Raw genomic sequence first — 20,054 nt, 5'->3', positions numbered from 1 at the left:
CGAATAGTCCGGGACTAAGAGGGCAACCCTGTCTAGCTGAGCGTGATACCGGAAATATTCCGGAGGTCATTATACCTGTAGTAATCATGGCCGATGGGTCTTTGTATACTACTTTAATCATATCAATGAAACCTTTACCTAACCCCATCTTCTCTAATACTGCCCATAGATACGACCATTCCAGCCTGTCAAAAGCTTTCATTGCATCCAGGGACAGCATCGCCTTAGGTATGGTGTCGTCCTTGTCGGCATCTAGTACGTGCAGTATTCGTCTTATGTTATCAGTGATCAGGCGGCCTCTTATGAAGCCAGTTTGGTCCGGATGAACTAAAGACGTCATATGCTTTTGTAATCTGATGGCTAATACCTTAGAGTACAGTTTGATATCGGTTCCGAGGAGGCTTAAGGGTCTGTAACTACCGCACTCGGTGGGGTCTTTGTCTTTTTTGAGAAGGACTGTTATGAGTGCAATATTGTCGTTTTTATGGAAGTTCCCCTCCTTGACTGAGTATAAGATCATATTTAGTAATAAGGGTCCAATTTATGTCCCAACAAGAAAGGTACATTTCTGGTGGGATACCGTCTCTTCCAGGAGCCTTACCACTTTGCATTTCGGATATGGCCTTCTTGAGTTCCTCTAGTGTGATCGGTGTTTCTAACTGTTTAGCGTCATCCTCTGAAAGTTTAGGGAGAATAATTTGATTAAGATATGTGTCCATTTTGTTTTGATCGAAGGTCGTTTCTGATTTATATAAGTCGGAGTAGAATTCTTTGAATGTATCGTTTATTTTTTCAGGGTCTGTTTCAAGTACTTGTTGTGCTCTAATGGTAGTTATATCTGCACATTTTGCATTAATTCTTAATCGCATGGCTAATAGGTGACTAGGTTTAGAACCTTGGGAGTACTGCTGTTGTCTTGTGCTACGTATTTGTATTTCCGATTGTTGTCTGTATATGGCATTGATCTCTTTTTTTAATACGTATTTTTATATAATCATTAGGGATGGGTACCGAATTCGGTACTTTTGAGGTACCAAACCGAAACACGTCGGTACTACCGAGGTATCAAATCAAGTGAGAAACCAAAAAAAAATAATTATTTTATTTAAAAAAAAAAAAAAATTTTTACACTTTTTTCTTTTCATGTCAACGTTCACACGCACAATATATGCTTACCTAGGATTTGACTTGATTCAACAACAAAGCAGTCGGAGCAATGACAAGCCGAAAACTGTCGAAATTGTAGTTATTTGAAGTTTGGATTTCTTTTTTTTTACGACTGAGGTAGGTAAATTAAATTTCTTGAGACTAAAGTACCGAAAAGAGGTACCGTTGGGTACCGGTATCGGTTCAAATGTGAAAGGTACCCATCCCTAATAATCATACTTGTAATTGTATTATCTGCGAGACATCGCCACTAGGGATGTCCCGATCGCCTTTTTTTGCCCCCGATCCGATCCCGATCATGTGATTTCAAATATCTATCGATCCGATCGTTTTCCGATCCGATCTTTCACATTAGTAATCAATTTTGACGCATTTTTGTCAGGCTGAATGTAATAACAAAAGCCTCCGCGCGCGCCCCTCTGTTGCCTATAGTTCGGGGGCGCGAGCGCGCCAGCGCGGAGGCGTTTGTTATTACATTCAGCCTGAGAAATGTGCTTCTGCTTCATTATGAGAAATATTAAAAGTTTCAATATATGTTTGCACATTAGTATACATTCAGTGTTCGACTTACGTAATGGTCCATTCTGGTCTGAAACGCTGACGATAATCCTCAGTCACGGCAAATAATTGACGTTATCCTCCAGGTGAAAAGTTAGTCTGAAAACTTCGCCTCCAGCCTGTCCTTGCAAACATTGCAACTGGCTTGACTTTCTATTTTAAAATGCTTAGTTCCAAACCTCTGACATTAAGTCTAGCTGCTCAAGTCAGTGGATATTAACCGTGTTTCGGGAGCGACGTGTTGTACTGTTGTTGTGATGTGAGCGTGTAGCCGGTCTAAATTAAAGGGAATGTGTTTGTTGCAACGGTGTAAATTAAAGGGAAAGTGTTTGTTGTGGACAATTATTCTGCTCTGTGTGACAATAAATACATTAATGATATATTATATGTAATTTAAAACCAAAACTAAGGCCTCCGTATGAGTTTAAGACGTGGACATGGTCATGTTTGTTGAATAATTTTTTTTTTTTTGACTGCCGATTTTTATTATTTTTTCCCGATCCCCGATCCTCTGAAAAGCACGTGATCGACGCCGATCCCGATCACGTGATCGGATCGGGACATCCCTAATCGCCACCATGCAATAAGTCAAAATGCTCGCTATCTGCAAACAGCTCCACTGTCTGTGTGTATACTTGAGTAGCCTCCAGCTCCAGCAAGGATTCTCCGGCCCTGCAGCTAGACCCTATATTCAGCTAGACCCTACATTCAGCATGCAAGGATTCTCCGGCGATGCAGCTGGACCCTATTGGTATAACGTTACGGTTCTTTTGTCGAATCACATTCAACATGCCCTCAGCTAGAATACGCATTCAATCAATGTTATAAGACATTGATATCAGGAGCTATCTGTAGCTACTGCTAGCCCGGTAGATAACGTTAAGACAATTTAGTTTACTGGGACAGATAGATCTAACGTGAGCTAGCTAACGCGAGCTAGCTAACGAGGGAACGGAGGTATTATGCACTCGAGTCGACTATTGCTGGAGCATTTGTTGATATCAGCAGCTATCCAGCTAGATACCGTTAGACAATGCCTCGTCATGTATTAAACTAAAACTGAATAGTTGACTGGGTCATTGTTTAAACAGTAACGGTAGCTCATGGAGGTCCGCTCTTCTAGACTAGAGCAGACTGCCTCTGTGTTTGTTGACACGAGCACTGCGAGCAGAAGCCCTTAGCCCAGGGATCGGCAATAGGCGGCCCGCAGGCCGACATTGGCCCGCCAGCAATAATTTCTGGCCCGTCAGATTATTTTGAGAATATGATATTTATTTTACGCGCAGGAAATATTCACTCGGGACGCCAGGGTGTCTTTTATTGTGAAGCTGTATCTATCTACCGGTAGTCATCAATAGCACTATAGCCAATTGAAATGCTAGAAATGGTCACGTGGACTGGGAGAACCAATGGAATAGTCCCTAACGAACTTTCACTTCCGCGTTCGAGATGGAGCGAGTAACAAAATGTGTTAAAAAACAAAACAAACATCTTTGGATAGGGAAATGCAACAGGGAAATATAACGCTTCTTTTAATAAACAGGAGCCATACTTAAAATACGGGTTTATTGCAACAGGTCGGTGATTCTTGCGTGCCGAGCCGACGTCCTCTCTGCATAATATGTGGCGACAACAACAACGAGGAAATGGTTGTTATTACAACTGTGTTCAAGTTGGCAGATAAAGTAGCTGCATTCAACGCCAATCTGGAATTGGAGGGCGGCGAGTGGATATGTGACATGTTTCAAACATTAGCAGGGATTTTGGAGGACTGAACAACAAACAAGGTATGGTGAGTCGTGTTTTCATGCATTCTGTCTTCTGATCTGTTCATCACCCGCCGCGGTGATCTGCAACAGCTGATCTGCTGTTCATGAATGAATGAATGAAAACTTTATTTAACAGATTGCAGAATGGGTACAATACAGTACGGCGCAATACACACAATTGTTAAGCTGATCTGCAACAGCTGAGAGCTGTTCATGAATGAATGGATGAGTGAGAACTTTGTTTGGCGGATTGCAGAGTGGGTGCAGTGCAGTGCGGCGCAGTGCACACGGTTGTTGGGGGGATGCAGACCAGAGAAAAACGTTTGTCTTTTTTCAATATCAGTATATTAAATTAGCCATTGTTTTTGATCCTGGCCCGCCAAGCAACGGCTTGGGGAAAATCTGGCCCGCGGCAAAACCTAATTGGCGACCCCTGCCTTAGCCAATAGTATCCCGCTGCAGGGCTGGGCGGATATGACTCGTTGCCACGGTTTTTTTCAAAATAAGAGTATCATACGAACCTAATGTTGCTAACTGCCGGAGCCATCGATATTATGACTGGAGATGCGCTTGGGGTGGAAATGAGACTCGCACAGATTTTCAAAATAAGAGTATCGTTATGAACTTGATTGATTACACGCCACACGGCGGGCAGCCCTCTAAGTGTCAAGCGCCAAAGGTAAAAACTGAGCGCCCCTGGCGGGCGGCGGGCTTTAGTTTCGGTCCCTGGGTGTGTACCATAACCTGGTGTTCTGACTGTCTGGTTGTGTTTAGGTGTGTACCATAACCTGGTGTTCTGACTGTGTCTGGTTGTGTTTAGGTGTGTACCATAACCTGGTGTTCTGACTGTGTCTGGTTGTGTTTAGGTGTGTACTATAACCTGGTGTTCTGACTGTCTGGTTGTGTTTAGGTGTGTACCATAACCTGGTGTTCTGTGTCTGGTTGTGTTTAGGTGTGTACCATAACCTGGTGTTCTGTGTCTGGTTGTGTTTAGGTGTGTACCATAACCTTGTGTTCTGTGTCTGGTTGTGTTTAGGTGTGTACCATAACCTGGTGTTCTGTGTCTGGTTGTGTTTAGGTGTGTACTATAACCTGGTGTTCTGACTGTCTGGTTGTGTTTAGGTGTGTACCATAACCTGGTGTTCTGTGTCTGGTTGTGTTTAGGTGTGTACCATAACCTGGTGTTCTGTGTCTGGTTGTGTTTAGGTGTGTACCATAACCTTGTGTTCTGTGTCTGGTTGTGTTTAGGTGTGTACCATAACCTGGTGTTCTGTGTCTGGTTGTGTTTAGGTGTGTACCATAACCTTGTGTTCTGTGTCTGGTTGTGTTTAGGTGTGTACCATAACCTGGTGTTCTGTGTCTGGTTGTGTTTAGGTGTGTACCATAACCTGGTCTTCTGTGTCTGGTTGTGTTTAGGTGTGTAGTGTACCATAACCTGGGCCCTATTCCCCGTACCTGGTTCAACTAAGTCGATCAAGAGTCCCATTATCCAGATTCAATTAACCCGATGTTTGAATCCGGGATTTTCCTGTTCCTCGAAGGTGGATTCAGTCTCGTTCATTTGAACCAGACTTGAGACTCAGGATAATTGCTTGCGCCCGCCTCAGCTGAAAAGACGGCAAGTGTCGATAGCAGAAATCCTGATCTAACGGCATTGATTGATTGATTGATTTAAAACTTTATTAACAGATTGCAGAATGGGCGTGCCTGCTGGCAGTATAGGCTTATGGAATGAATAATCAAATGAGATCTTGCTAGCGAAAATAATTAGTTCAGCTCTTTCAGAATAACGATAAAAACAAGCCCAAATAGTATATCTAATTGATACGAATTATATCATGAGGATATCTGTATGTGCTTAGGTATTATGTAGCCTACTATATAAATACATGGTTTCCAAAGAGAGGCTTGGAGGGAGGCTTGCAGTTACACTATTAATCAGGTTTTAATCTGTTTCGGACCTAATCCATACATGCATTGAATTGATTATCATTTGGTTTATACCAGTGACACCTCATGTTCATCATCAGATAACAGTGCTTGAAAAGATAAATGCATTTTCTCAAATTCATTCATCAAAAACGTCAAAGGCTCATTCAATTTATCAAGTCACGTCACGTCATCAAATCCATCAAACAGCGCATCTCCTCATATATTTTAATCCCAGTTACAATATCACAATAACGTGTGACACTGTCAGTGATACAATTAAATACTCCACAGATTCAGATTCCTCATAATTCATATCCACAATCCGCGCATAGACGCTTCAGCTTGAATGAAACGCATCCGGGTGCTCCGTTAAGCAAATACACAGCGAAGAATATTAAACTAATCGGAGCCAAACACCCGATTTCATTCATTAAAAGTATCCCAGCGGGATTCACATTTGCAATGATCCGTTTAGTCCGTTATTAAAATAACTGTCGCGACTCGCGAGCGCCGTATCCGTATAAATATGACGTGCATTATATAGGACAAAGTAAATTCATAGGCTGAATATGATTTATTATCAGCGTTACTGCAGATGCAGACCTATTATTTTACATTTCAAACGAAGCACAAAAACATAATTCAGAATGGCATAATGGGATCTAGACTGTGAGAAATATTTCAGGAAGCGAGCTGGGATTTCTTTGCGGGGGCGTGGCCATAGTTCATCCAGCTAACTGAACTTAACCCTGCCCTCGACCAGGTTCAAACTTTTTGATCTGTTGTCATAGTGATTTAGACAATCGAGCGTCGGGGAATGGAAAGGTCTGGCTTAAGTCAAGCTATGCTGAAAATTATCCGGCTAACTCAGTTAGCCAGGTACGGGGAACGGGGCCCTGGTCTTCTGTGTCTGGTTGTGTTTAGGTGTGTACCATAACCTGGTGTTCCGTGTCTGTGTCTGGTTGTGTTTAGGTGTGTATCATAACCTGTTGTTCTGTGTCTGGTTGTGTTTAGGTGTGTACCATAACCTGGTCTTCTGTGTCTGGTTGTGTTTAGGTGTGTACCATAACCTGGTCTTCTGTGTCTGGTTGTGTTTAGGTGTGTACCATAACCTGGTCTTCTGTGTCTGGTTGTGTTTAGGTGTGTACCATAACCTGGTCTTCTGTGTCTGGTTGTGTTTAGGTGTGTACCATAACCTGGTCTTCTGTGTCCGGTTGTGTTTAGGTGTGTATTATAACCTGGTCTTCTGTGTCTGGTTGTGTTTAGGTGTACTGGAACTCCCTGTCCAGAACCTACTGGGTGCACTGGCACATGGTGGAAATCTTGGGCAACGGCAACAGTGGACACGCTGATAAGGAGAACCAGGAGAAAGCCTCTTCCTTGACTGAGACACTCAAACTCACAGCTGGTAAGAACAAGTCTGCAAAGATTAGATTAGATTCAAATGTTTTTTTTTTTATTACATTTTTTTTCATTTTTTTTTTAAATACAACAACAAACACCACATTGACATCAATAATAATAATAATAATCAGATGTACAAAGATGGTAAAAACAGTAGGTATAACAACTGTCCAACTAAAGAGGTTCTTAGTCAACTAATAGTCACAGGACTTTGTCGACTCATCCATTTGTTTATTTAAAATATTTGTTGAGTTTCAAATTGAGTTTCCCACATGCAGTCATGCAGAAGGATCTCTTTTTTGAGCTGACCACAGATATTTATTCTCTATCAATCAAATTAATTTGTTTAGCACATTTAGACATGACACTTGTCAACCAAAGTGCTTCACAGTAAGTCGCATAGCTAAAAACAAAGGAAAGTGCTAAAGTATAGAATAAACAGAAAATATAAACAACCAACTAGGGCTGTCTTAAATACTTCGAAGCTTCGAAGCTTCGTTCGATGGCACAAGCTTCGAACATTTAAAAAAAATCGAAGTTTAAAAAATAAAATAAAATACACCGGAGGAAAGTAACCCAGCTCAGCACTGCCCAAATTATATCATCACTATTGCCTGTTTGAAGGATATCATCCTCAAACACATATACACCACCTACACGCCTATTCTCAGTCCTTGCCCCACAATGGTGGAATGAACTACCCACCCCAGTTAGGACAGCCGAATCCCGTCCAATCTTTCGCCGTCGACTAAAGACGCACTTCTTCAACCATTATCTGAAATAAAATTAAAAAAAATCGAACCCTAACTAACCTTACTGTCATGCACTTGTCCTAATAAACTAACCTACACTGTAACACGCAACACTTTGATGAATATTGTTACTCAGCTGATAGGTCATCAGGAAGGATACAACTCTGTCGTACAGAACTTATAAGTCGCTTTGGATAAAAGCGTCAGCTACTGTAAATGACTAAATGTGAATGTAAATGCCTTGTAGAATTCCACACATAAGAAAGAAAGATACTGGGATGAATAAACAAAATAGGAAATAAAATGTAGAAATGCATGCAATACATAAATAAATATGAATCTCCATATATGAAATAGAACATTTAGATAAGGTGCTACTGAGATGTTTTGGTGAGTTCTTTGTTTTTTTGTGGAAGTAGCCCTTCTTAAAAATGCATGAACATTAACTGATAATTGGTCTGTAGTGGAGTCTACAAGGTCTACATTGCCGGACCTTGTAGACTGACATAATTCTGTGCATAGTTTAGTCTACACAGGCCATATTTCAAATAATCAAAATCTTACTTCATTCATCTTAAACATTCTTGATTTGGGGGATTGGTAGTTCCCATGAAATCTGAAGTTGTTCAAACGACAACAGCGATCCACCTTGAATTAAATCACACAGCCGTGTTGGCTGTGTCACAGTCACGAAAGGGGCTACTTAATTCATTAATCCAATCCACTTTATTTATAGAGCACATTTAAAAACAACAAAGTTTACCAAAGTGCTGTACAAGTCCCACAACATAAGATAAAAAAAAAAAAAAAAAGAAAAATTATGATAAAAAAAAAAAAAAAAATTAATTCAAAGCTTCGAATTAAAATCGAAGCTCGGCCCCGAAGCTTCGATTGCCAAAAAAAAATTCGAAGGTCAGCCCTACAACCAACGGACAGACAAAGAAACAAAACATGTCAACAAGCAAGGCAAGAGTCAGAGTGAGTCAGGGAAGGCCACGGAGTATAGATGGGTTTTGAGTTTAGATTTAAAAGACTCGATAGAGGGGGCAGATTTGATGTACATGGGGATGCTGTTCCAGAGGTCAAGGGCTGCAACAGCAAAAGCACGCCCCCCCCCTAGACTTGAAATTGGACCTACGGGTAGTTAGGAGACCCTTGTCAGCCGATCTGAGGGCCCTGACGTTGGTATAGGATGTGAAGGAGGTCTGCTAGGTAAGCAGGGGCCTTTTTTAGGGCTTTATAAACTAATAGGAGAACCTTGAATTCTGACTGACCATGCCTTAGCATGTCTTTACCATGCTTTTTGTAAACTTTATACCTGTTATGTCTTATTCTATGTCTTATTCTTATTATTATTACTTGTATTATTGCACAATCGCTGCGGGCATGACCACCCGCATTTCACTGTATGCTTGTATGCCGTGACTAATAAAACTCTTTACTTGACTTGTAAAGAGAGATTCTGCTAGCATCAGTCAGGGCCTGAGGTAAAGAGAGATTCTGCTAGCATCAGTCAGAGCCTGAGGTAAAGAGAGATTCTGTTAGCATCAGTCAGGGCCTGAGGTAAAGAGAGATTCTGCGATCGTCAGTCAGAGGCAGAGCCTGAGGTAAAGAGAGATTCTGTTAGCATCAGTCAGGGCCTGAGGTAAAGAGAGATTCTGTTAGCATCAGTCAGGGCCTGAGGTAAAGAGAGATTCTGCTATCGTCAGTCAGAGGCAGAGCCTGAGGTAAAGAGAGATTCTGTTCATGTCAGTCAGAGCCTGAGGTAAAGAGAGATTCTGTTAGCATCAGTCAGGGCCTGAGGTAAAGAGAGATTCTGCTATCGTCAGTCAGAGGCAGAGCCTGAGGTAAAGAGAGATTCTGCTATCGTCAGTCAGAGGCAGAGCCTGAGGTAAAGAGAGATTCTGTTCATGTCAGTCAGAGCCTGAGGTAAAGAGAGATTCTGTTAGCATCAGTCAGAGCCTGAGCTAAAGAGAGATTCTGTTAGCATACGTCTTACAATCTTTACTTTTGTAACTTCATGGGGAAGTAATATTTCGAGGTAATTCTTATTTCTTCTTTCATAGACATTTGACTTCCTACTTTTTTTTGCCAGTGCGGTTGTGAAATGGGTATTAAAAGTCTTAACAAGGTCTTAAAAAGTCTTAAATTTAACTTGCTGAAACATGCAGGAACTCACGCACTCACTCAGTCGGCCACTAGTGGCGGCTCACAGGTATGTCACGTTGACACATGTTCAGAGAACCCGCCCTCGTGTTTCTTATCTATGTCACTGTGTCGTCGTCGTCCCGTGCAGTGAGCCAGACGTTCTTCTCCAAGCCCCCCGGGGGGCTGTACTCGTTGCCTTACCTGGCCGAGGGGCTCCAGTCCGAGGGCCTCTGCCTCAGTCGGGCGGAGTGGTGGGAGGTGCTCTTCTTCATCAAGAAGCTGGAGTCAAAGCAGCAGCACGAGGTCAACAACACCCTGCGTCAGAGCCTAGAAGACCAGGCAAGTTCTACGTTTCACATGCTGGGAATGAAGCCGAGTTATTACAGGGTTCGCACTAGGGCTGTCTTAAATACTTCGAAGCTTCGAAGCTTTGTTCGATGGCACAAGCTTCGAACATTTAAAAAGAAAAAAAAAATTTACTTCGATTTTTTTTTCTGTTCGAAGCCTGTGGCATTTAAAAGTGAATTGTATCCTTTTAAATGCCCTTTTAAAATGGAAAATAGTGCTTAGAAAAGTACTTGAAAGACCTTGAATTTCATTTAGCAATATCTGTGGAAACCCTGTTAAGTCCAATTTATACTTGGAATGTGAAAGTTGGTACACCGGAGTCTACATGCTCCTCTCCCAAAATGTAACATGCGTAGGGCGAGCGCTGTGATTTGCCCACTTGCCTTGAGCTGCGCCTTTCTGCATTTGGCTTGCTCTTGTGTGGAGGAGGGGTTAGCAAAAAGGTTGCATGGAACTATAAATGCTGGTACCAACTTGCATGAAAGTCTAATTCAGCCTTAAGTTCTACGTTTTACATTTACATGTGAGGCATGTAGCTACATGGAGCATGTTCACGGTTAGGGATAAGACGGTTACCGGTTTTAATCATAACCACGGTAAAACTCCCTGGCGGTTAGTAATACCATTCAATTTCTAATTATCGTTACAACCATGTTTGACTATGATGATTTGATGATTGTCCAGCATCAACCAGAGACGTTAGCAACAGTCTCCCAGACGGGGAGGGGGGGTCGATTTACGACGCTGCGATCATTACCAAAAGCATGTTTTAGGTTTGGTAAAATACGACGCTGCGATCAATACAAAAGCATGTTTTAGGTTCGGTAAAATAGACCTTAACTTTGTCAGAAGGTACTCTAAAACAGTGGTTCTCAACTGGTCTAATCTAAAAACTCCGCCTCCAACCTGCTGCTTCATGAGAGAAATGGCGCCATCGTCTGTAAAAATCAGGTGACTGCAAGTTCTGCAACTAGTGGATGTCCCTCATCCTTGACATAAATCATTTGATGTATAATTAAATCAAAGGAAATGCGTTTGTTTTGGCAAAATTATTCTGCTCTGTGACAATAAATTAATTAATGATGATATGCAATTTAAAACCAAAACTAAGGCCTCAGTATGAGTTTAAGACATGAACATGGTCATGTTTGTTGAATAAATAAAACTTTATATTTTTTTTTAAATCCCGATTATTTTATATAAAAAAAAATGTATCCCGATCTTCTGAAAATCACGTGATCAGCTCCCTATCACGTGATCGGATCGGGACATCCCTACTCGGGACCCAACATTAAGTCGTGACCCAAATTTTTCAACCACTATGATTTATTTCAATATTTTTTTTTTTTTTTTTGCAGTAATACACAATCGTTCATGCACTGTTAAAACATGAAATAAACACAAAAAAGTGCAACTAGGGCCCAATAAAATCCAATGAAATAAAAATAATAATAAATAATATGCTTCTTAGCAGATTTCTTAGCTTAACACTTTGATCGCCATGGGTTAAATTCATAATTTACCATCCCTCGCCATCTCTATTTGTCTATGGAGAAGTTCCCCTTCTTTGCAGGGCTATAACTTTTTAAATTCTATTGCTAAATTGCCATTATTATGGCCCATTCAATGTCCTATATGTATTTTCAGGGTGTAGCAACGTTAAACTTTTTCATTCACATATTCATACTAAAATATGGTCTAAAGTATAAGTATGTTTTTATCGTTTTCTGCAGCTTTCTTCAGAACGTGATTTATAGCCCTAAATGCATTATATTGATCAAATACAGTTTGGTAGGAATCTGTGCGAGATAAAAAATGTCAACTGGACGTGGTTCTAGAAGTTACTACGTGTCATCTGATGATGACCGGATGGTCGGGGGATCGTTTATAATTCCGTGGGCAGCGTTAGATGATTCATCCAGAGTGGGTCATATGTTCATCATAGCAGTTTATATGGAACACGTTAGAATATAACGCTGAATCTTACCGTGGCTTCCTCGCGCCGCTGGCAGATGAGCGTGGAACAGAATTTTTTCTATTATGGGATGGAGAAATGCCCGATCCATTTCCAGGTTGTATAATAGTATATACGTCCAAATCATGTTGTTTTTTCGAGTTATTTGCACCGATCGATGTTCACTGTATCAAGACGGAGTCTCTAACGATAGCGAGTGCCCGGACCACATATGGATGAGCACTACCGGTTCAAAGGCTCATTTCCGGTTGGCGATCTGCCGATCGGCCACCAGATGGCGCTCTTGAACCGCTAGAGAGTTGAGTGGAGCTTTGCAGTGTGTCTCAGGGCTCCGGAGGGGAAATATGATTTCGGTCACAGATTTTTGAAATATTGACATCAAAGACGAGTTACGGCGTCTTCGGCAGAATGAGCATGGCTAGGAATGACGTCTTAACTCGTCCCCGGCGATCATAGTGTTAACATAACATACCTAAGTTTGGGGGAACTAATGGGATAACTGGGTTTGCAACAAAAGTGCAACTAGGGCTAAAGGTAAAAACCCAATGAAATAAAATAATAATAATAAATAATTATGCTTCATAGCAGACTTCTTAGCTTAAAACAGACCTACAGTAAGTTTGGGGGAACTAATGGGATGACTGGGGTTGCAACAAAAGTGCAACTAGGGCTAAAAACACAATGAAAAGGGCGGTCAGGTGGCGTAGCGGAGATTGCGCTCGTCACCAATGCAGGAGATGCTGGGTTCGAGCCCAGTTCTCGGCGTTGCCACCAGCTTGGCTGGCCGTTCACACTAATACAATTGGCAGTATTAGGGGGTGGGGAAGCTGGCGGGTGGGAATCTGGCGTTGTGGACAGCGACGCCTACAGGTCAGGTATCGGCGCTTGCTAAGCAGGGCAGGACTTGGTGGAGATAGCGTGCCCTCCCACGCGTTACACTTTACCAATGAGAGTCAACTTCAACTTCAAATTACTTTATTTTCCTTTCGGAACAGTGGTTGAAAGACAAACATACAGTCACAATACATAGGCACTCACCACTATATAAAAAAAAATTAAAACTACAATAAAAAGACCACTATATAAAAAAAAACACCAACTACATTAAAACTACAGTACTTAAACGGGATCGTATCCTCGCCCTTTAATCTAGGACGGGGGATGAGGCAAGGTTCTCCGCTTTCTCCCCAAATGTTCGCGCTTTTCCTCGAACCACTTGCTATCGCACTATAAGGCTGAGCCCGAACGTTCGAACGTTCGTTCGTTACGCTGACATTCGGACTTTAATTAATAGGTTCGAACGTTCGGTGAAAAAAAAATAAAGGATGCGCACGGGGTTGAGGTGATGTGAATGCGAGGCGCTCGGCTCAACCAGTATGGTCTGCCGGGCTGCAGCGGGATACTATTTCTCAACCAGAGCTCTATTTTGATTGACAGGCGATTCTGCCAATTACGTCACACCGCTTGCACCCGCCTCTGCTGTTACCACCAATCGGCAAGCCTCAACAGACTTACCGTAGCTACCGGGGAGCAGTAGTTACGTAGGGGTGCACCGATATATCGGTCGGGTATCGGTATCGGCCGATAAGTGCCTTGTTGACTGCTATCGGCCTATCGGCCGATAAGCTCAAATGTGCCGATAGCAGTCGCCGATAACTAACCATCCATTTGTGTAGCGTCAAAAGGCAAAAAAAAAAATTCACTCGCGTCCCCCCCACACACACACAAGCTACTGCATCAAAGTTACTATTTATGATTAACAAGGCATTCGTTTTGTGGCATTAACGTTATATAGTTAGTGTTACACGGACAATAACATCAGCATATTATTATTACCCATAGCAGCAAGGCATTACTCCGAGTCCGTTCATAGCCGGGAGGCAGAAGACTAACGTTACTGGTGAAAATGTGATTTACGTTGGAATACTCCTTTGCCAACTTGCTGTACTTTGCTTGCAGGTCTGCAGCCATTATTACTGGATTAAGAATAGCCCCAACTTTAGCCAACGTAACGTTATGGCTAAACCTTTAACATTAGTTAACCATAGCTTTCGGTTAGCTGTTCAATGTTAATAACACAACCAAGCGAATCCATCAGAGCTCCCCATCAACACCGCTCTGTCGGGAGGATGGCATTTAAGAAAGTATCTGCTGTTAAAATGACACAAACATTCGTTTTGTGGCATTAACGTTATTATAGTTAGTTACACGTTCAATTACATCAGCATAGTATTTACCCGAAGATAGCAAGCAAGCCGTGCATAGCTCGGTTGGTTACATTCCGTTGCTCATTCCGTACCCAACTACACATTCTGCAATCTGTTAATAAAGTTTTCAACCAGACAAATGTATAGAAAGGCTTTGTTTTATTATAAAATTTGTTGCAGTAAAATCATTGTGTCTCGTTTGGCCATCCTGTGGAGCGCGCTGGTCGGCGGGCACTGCCGGGCAGCTAACGTATTAGCTTGTTGTGGTTCTAAGTTTGACTCGCATTCGAGCAAGCAGATCAATGGCGGCATGCCCCGAAGTAGAAAAATGAATAAACACTTGGTGGTAAGCAGGAGGTGGGTGCTAGCGGTGTGGCGTAATTGGCCGAATCCACTGTCAATCAAAATGGTTCCATTGCATTGGTTGAAAGCTCTGGTTGAGAGAATAGTATCCCGCTGCAGGCCGCCAGAATGGTTCCATTGCATTGGTTGAAAGCTCTGGTTGAGAAAATAGTATCCCTCTGCAGGCCGCCAGACGATACTGGGAGAGGGATCAGTGATACCATAAACATATTTCTTGATGTTTCCTTTTTTAAGTAAGTAAAGATGCCTACAAATACAAACACACATACAAATATACAGTAGTTTCATTAAAAAAATTAAAAAAAAATAAAAATAAAAATTAAAAAAAAATAAAAATACTTATTTTTTGCCACAATTATCGGTATCGGTATCGGTATCGGCCGATTGTGTTAGTTGAACAATCGGTATCGGTATCGGTGGCCAATTTTCATATCGGTGCACCCCTAGTAGTTAGCTCCCCGCCGAGGACGTAATCGGTAACAAGGTTTCTGTAGGTGAACCTGCAGAAGGATCATCAATGAATACCATCCTTTTTCGGCCACGGAGCGCAAGCTTCATGGCGGGAGGTGGTTGCGTTGGAAACAACAGCAGGCGCACGGTGGACAGACCCGTCCACCGTCTACCTCGGAACGGTGGTAGGGCGGACGGGCGGCAGGCGTGTTGGGAGCCCGGCCGTTCCGAGGTAGACGGTGGACGGGTCTGTTGAGCCGAGGCGTGCGCCTCTCCTCCCGGCTCCCCTCCCCGTCGACCAAGAGTGAATACCTGTTATTGAACGTGTAACACTAACTATATAACGTTAATGCCACAAAACTAATGCATTTGTTTATCTAGCCCCTTACGTGACTGCAAGGGCTATTGTTTATCATACTTTGATTCAGTAGCTTGTTTATTTTCTTCTGAGTGCTTTGTTTAATTACATGTTTACATGAACAGCCACCACTGTAAACAACATGTTTTTCACCAATAGACTATGCAATGCCGCCCTCCGTAGGATCTATAATAATACAATAAAAAAAAAATTATTAAAAAAATGAAAAAAAAATTATTAAAAAGAAAATTATTAAAAAATTAAAAAAAAAAAAACGTTCGTTCGATAAACCCTGGCGAACGTTCGAACCCTAAAAACAGGGTTCGGGCTCAGCCTTATCGCACTAAGGACTAATCAAGACATCAAAGGGGTAATAGCGGGACAGGTGGAACATAAACTATTTTTATATGCGGATGATATCTTATTGGTATCCAGCAATCCCCAAACAGCAGCTGGGGTCATTGGAACTGTTATTGAGTCCTTCTCCGAAATTTCTGGATACACAATCAACTGGAGCAAGTCAGAAGCAATGCCTCTCTCTAAGTGCTGTCCCCCTGCTATTAGGAGGGGATGGCAGTACAGGTGGATGCCGTCAGGGTTGATATACCTAGGTATAAAGCTGATCCCAGGTCTGAAAGAGATAGTACAAGCCAATATTGCCCCTATAATCGAACACGTTAGTGCTCTGACCCAGAATTGGGCCAAGATGAATATGTCTCTCCTTGGGAAGATAAACTTAGTAAAAATGATATTGGCTCCCAAATTAAATTATATCCTATATATGCTGCCGCTGACTCTCCCGACTCAGTTACTCAAACAGTATGACAAAGTCATTAATGTATATTTGTGGGGGGGCAAAAGGCCACTATTTGGTCGGGCCAAAATGTATGCAGCGAAGGAAAATGGCGGCTTATCCCTGCCTAAGCTAGACTGGTATCACTATGCGTTCTCGCTCTCCCAGCTCTCCAAATTAAATCACTCGACTGAGGAGGCACCTGCTTGGGTCAAGATAGAAGAGGAAATGGTATATCCCTCATCTCTGGAATCCTTCCTGACACAATCAGACAGACCTATACCTTTTAAGAACCCTCTAATGGCGTTTGCCAGGGAAACTTGGAATCAGTCGCACCGGCTGACTGGTGATAGCCCATATCTGACTACAAGAGCCTCTATATGGTATAATAAAAAACTAAAGATTGGTAAGAAATCAGTCATATGGGACGACTGGATTAAAAGGGGGATACATGTACTAGGTGATATAGCCGGGGAAGATGGGGTATTACCTTTTGAGGATATTAGAGAGGACTTTGGTATAGATAATAAAAACGTCTATAAATTCCTACAGATTAGACATTGTATATCGTCATCAATGGGAGGGCCAAAATGTGGCCCGATTACTCCAATTCAAGAAATATTTTATAAAGGATGGCGTAGGAAAGGCGGTGCATCAAGATTCTATGATGTTATAAGGGAACACAATGCACCCAAGTTGGCGGGTCTGAGGTTGAGCTGGGAGAACGATGTACGTGAGGATATTACTGAGGAAATATGGGAGAAGCTGGTATCCAAATGGGGTAAATTCTCGCGGGAGGCACAATCACAACTTATCTTTTACAAAGTTTTAAACAGAAGCTATTGGACGCCTAGTAAACTGGCCAGACTAAAGTTAAGGGACAGTGACATCTGCTGGAGATGTGAGAAGGAGACAGGCACTTTACTACATATGTTATACGAATGTGAGAAAGTCCGGAAAATGTGGGATCAAATTGTGATATTCCTAAGTAAAGTTTTGGATGTAAAGGTGAATAACTCCCCAATGGCATGTGTTTTGGGTATAGTACCGAAAGAGATTAAACTGCCTAAATACCAGGGAATGTGGTATAGAATGGCCATGATATCAGGATGTAGAATTGCCTTACGACATTGGAAATCACCCATTGATATTACTTTTAAAGAATGGATGGAACTAATGTTCCGGACAGCATCATATGAAAGGGTAACATATAGAGTCGCAGGGAGAGAGGATATCTTTGCTGAGGTATGGGACAGTTTTCTACACCTGACTGAACGGTCTGGGCACGAATGATTAAGGTGCGGTTTCAGTATTATCAATGATGAAGGTGAAAAATGGGATCTGACCTGATGGTACCTATACTTTATATTGTATTATGTATTATGTAACTAACCGTACTGTCATGCACTTGTCCTAATAAACTAACCTACACTGTAGCACTCAACACTTTGATGAACATTGTTGCTCAGCTGATAGAGTTGTGCCCTTCCTGATGGCTTGTCGTACAGAACTTGTAAGTCGCTTTGGATAAAAGCGTCAGCTAAATGACTAAATGTAAATAACGTATATGCATCTTGGTTATATATGCACATATAGTAATGTTCTTTTGTTTTTTTTGGTAAGTACTTTTTTAATTTCCATGTCTGTTTTTGGTATGTCTGTATAAGTCTTTGTATGTTTTATATGTCAATACGAAAAAGAAAAAAACAAATCTTGGACTTTGCATATTATGCTGTTGAAAGATGTCTCTTGAATATTTGTAAGATTTGTGCAAAAAAATATATAAAAAAAAAAAAAAAAACTACAGTACTTAAAGCATGATATATTAAAAACCATGTGGAGCAGGGCCGTTAGGTGGCGTAGCGGAGATTGCGTTCGTCATGCTCAATGTCCAATCTGTTCCTCTGCTTTGTCTTCAGCTGGACCAGTGCAAAAAATTTAATAAAAAAATAAAAAAAATTATATATACCGTACTTTTCGGACTATAAGCCGCAGCTTTTCCCCCCATTTTTCGACCCTGCGGCTTATATAACGGTGCGGCTTATATGTGACTCGACGTGACCAAACCCGAAAATGTAAAAATCTAAATATTGCTTTTTTGACTGCATTGAAATGTTATTTATCTGTTCCCTTATTTGCTAAACTTAATACAACTTGTAAATGAGTTAATTCTTGTTATTTGTCCGACAGTATTGTGTCCCAATGCTAATTACATATGGTAATTAAACATTAAAACACCTGCGGCTTATAGTCCAGTGCGGCTTATATATGTACACATCATTCAATTTAGCTGCTGTGGCTTATAGTGCAAAAAGTACGGTATATTTTTTTAACTTTATTTTTTACACACGCATCCGCAACCCACTCAAAATGGCCCCGCGACCCACTTTTGGGTCGCGACCCACCAGTTGAGAAACACTGCTCTAAAATGAATACGCGATCGCCATTACTGGTGTGCATTGGGCCTTGCTATAATACGGAAAACAATAGGTTACATCCTCGCGAATCGGCGACAGATGGCTGTGTGCTGCTTCACTTTGAGGGGGAGGGGATTCCTGCAGCCGGAGGCACTGAGAGACCCAGTTCAAAAGGTAGGCAATACTGCCACCTGTCGGGATTCGATCGTCATTGCAATTATAAAACGTAGGCAGTGGTGCCAGGGAGACAGGCAGGTCCGCGCAAGTGTTTAGAAAAAGAAAATAGAAAAAAGAAAAATATCTACGCTTGGATTTAAAAAATTAGATATCTCGTTTTTGGCATTGAATGAGTTAATGTCTTGAGACCTGCTGGCGGCCATTCCTTATTGCAATAATTTATCTCGCTCGCTCTCTTTCTCTCTCTCTCTCTCTCTCTCTCTCTCTCTCTCTCTGTCTCCCCCCTCTCTTCCAAACTCGTGTTGATCTCCCCCGTCTCTTCCCTCAGGATTCAGACCTAGACGATGCAGCTCTAATCAGCCTGCGGGTCCCGGGCGAGGTGTCCAAGAAGCTGCTCCACTACCTGAAGCAGAACCTGCCGGCCTCCTGCCTGGGGGACCTGCTGTGCTCCCACACCTTCTCCAAGCACTACCTGCGGCGCGGGGGAGGGGGCCTGGAGGACGAGGAGCTGCTGGGTGAGGCACCATGAGACATACTGTAGGGCTGGACGGTATGGTCTAACATTTATATCACGGTATAATTTGAAGCATAGACGGTAACGGTATATATCACGGTATATTCATTTATCTTAAAATGTCTATATAATGCTTCTGAAGGGGTAAAACACTGGCAGCTATTACTGTACTCTTGTATTACTAGGACATATTTCACATAGTAAAGAGGTATTTTAAGAACATTTATTGTGCAAAACAGCAATAGAAAAATGCAAAACCTTTTCTCAAGTTACTTCCATCTCTGAAAAACACTGTTTTCATGAAATACAATCAAATCAAGCGGCACAAAGTGAAAATAAAAACTACAGCAGGACAGGAGGTTTCTTTCCCTAAAACAACTCAAACACAATACAACTCCAACATAACTTAACTTTAGTGTACATGTTTGACAACGTAGAGAGAGAGAGAGAGAGAGAGAGAGAGAGAGCGAGAGAGAGAGCGAGAGTGTGATGTAATAGGTTTGAGCTTCCTAAGATGCCGTAGGTGATGATGTCACACCAGGATTTGTCAACACACAGAAACAGGAGCAGCGATATAACAACAAGATATAACAAATAGCCAAATAAATGTGAAGTTATCTTTGAACCTCTGTTGTCAAGACTCGTCAATATAACCCCCCCATCTTTCCTCACTAATGAAACTGTGCCGCAGAGTGACGTTAGAACGTTAGCTTAGCGGCTAA

General features: G+C 41.9%; 1 protein-coding gene across 4 annotated transcripts in view; it reads left to right on the top strand.

Moving 5' to 3' along the window:
• Nucleotides 1-20,054, top strand: part of cul9 (cullin 9) — a 288,372-nt gene that overhangs the window by 123,382 nt on the left and 144,936 nt on the right. For all 4 annotated transcript variants that reach the window (XM_084320985.1, XM_084320984.1, XM_084320983.1 and 1 more), the window contains exons 5-7: nt 6,693-6,834; nt 9,879-10,069; nt 19,147-19,333. In XM_084320985.1, coding sequence (XP_084177111.1) covers nt 6,693-6,834; nt 9,879-10,069; nt 19,147-19,333 — 520 coding nt within the window. The remainder of the gene's footprint in view (nt 1-6,692; nt 6,835-9,878; nt 10,070-19,146; nt 19,334-20,054) is intronic.

The sequence above is a fragment of the Notolepis coatsorum genome (assembly GCF_963971535.1).
Source record: "Notolepis coatsorum genome assembly, chromosome: 9".
NCBI lineage: Eukaryota > Metazoa > Chordata > Actinopteri > Aulopiformes > Paralepididae > Notolepis > Notolepis coatsorum.
This window is presented reverse-complemented; position numbering and strand designations above follow the sequence as displayed.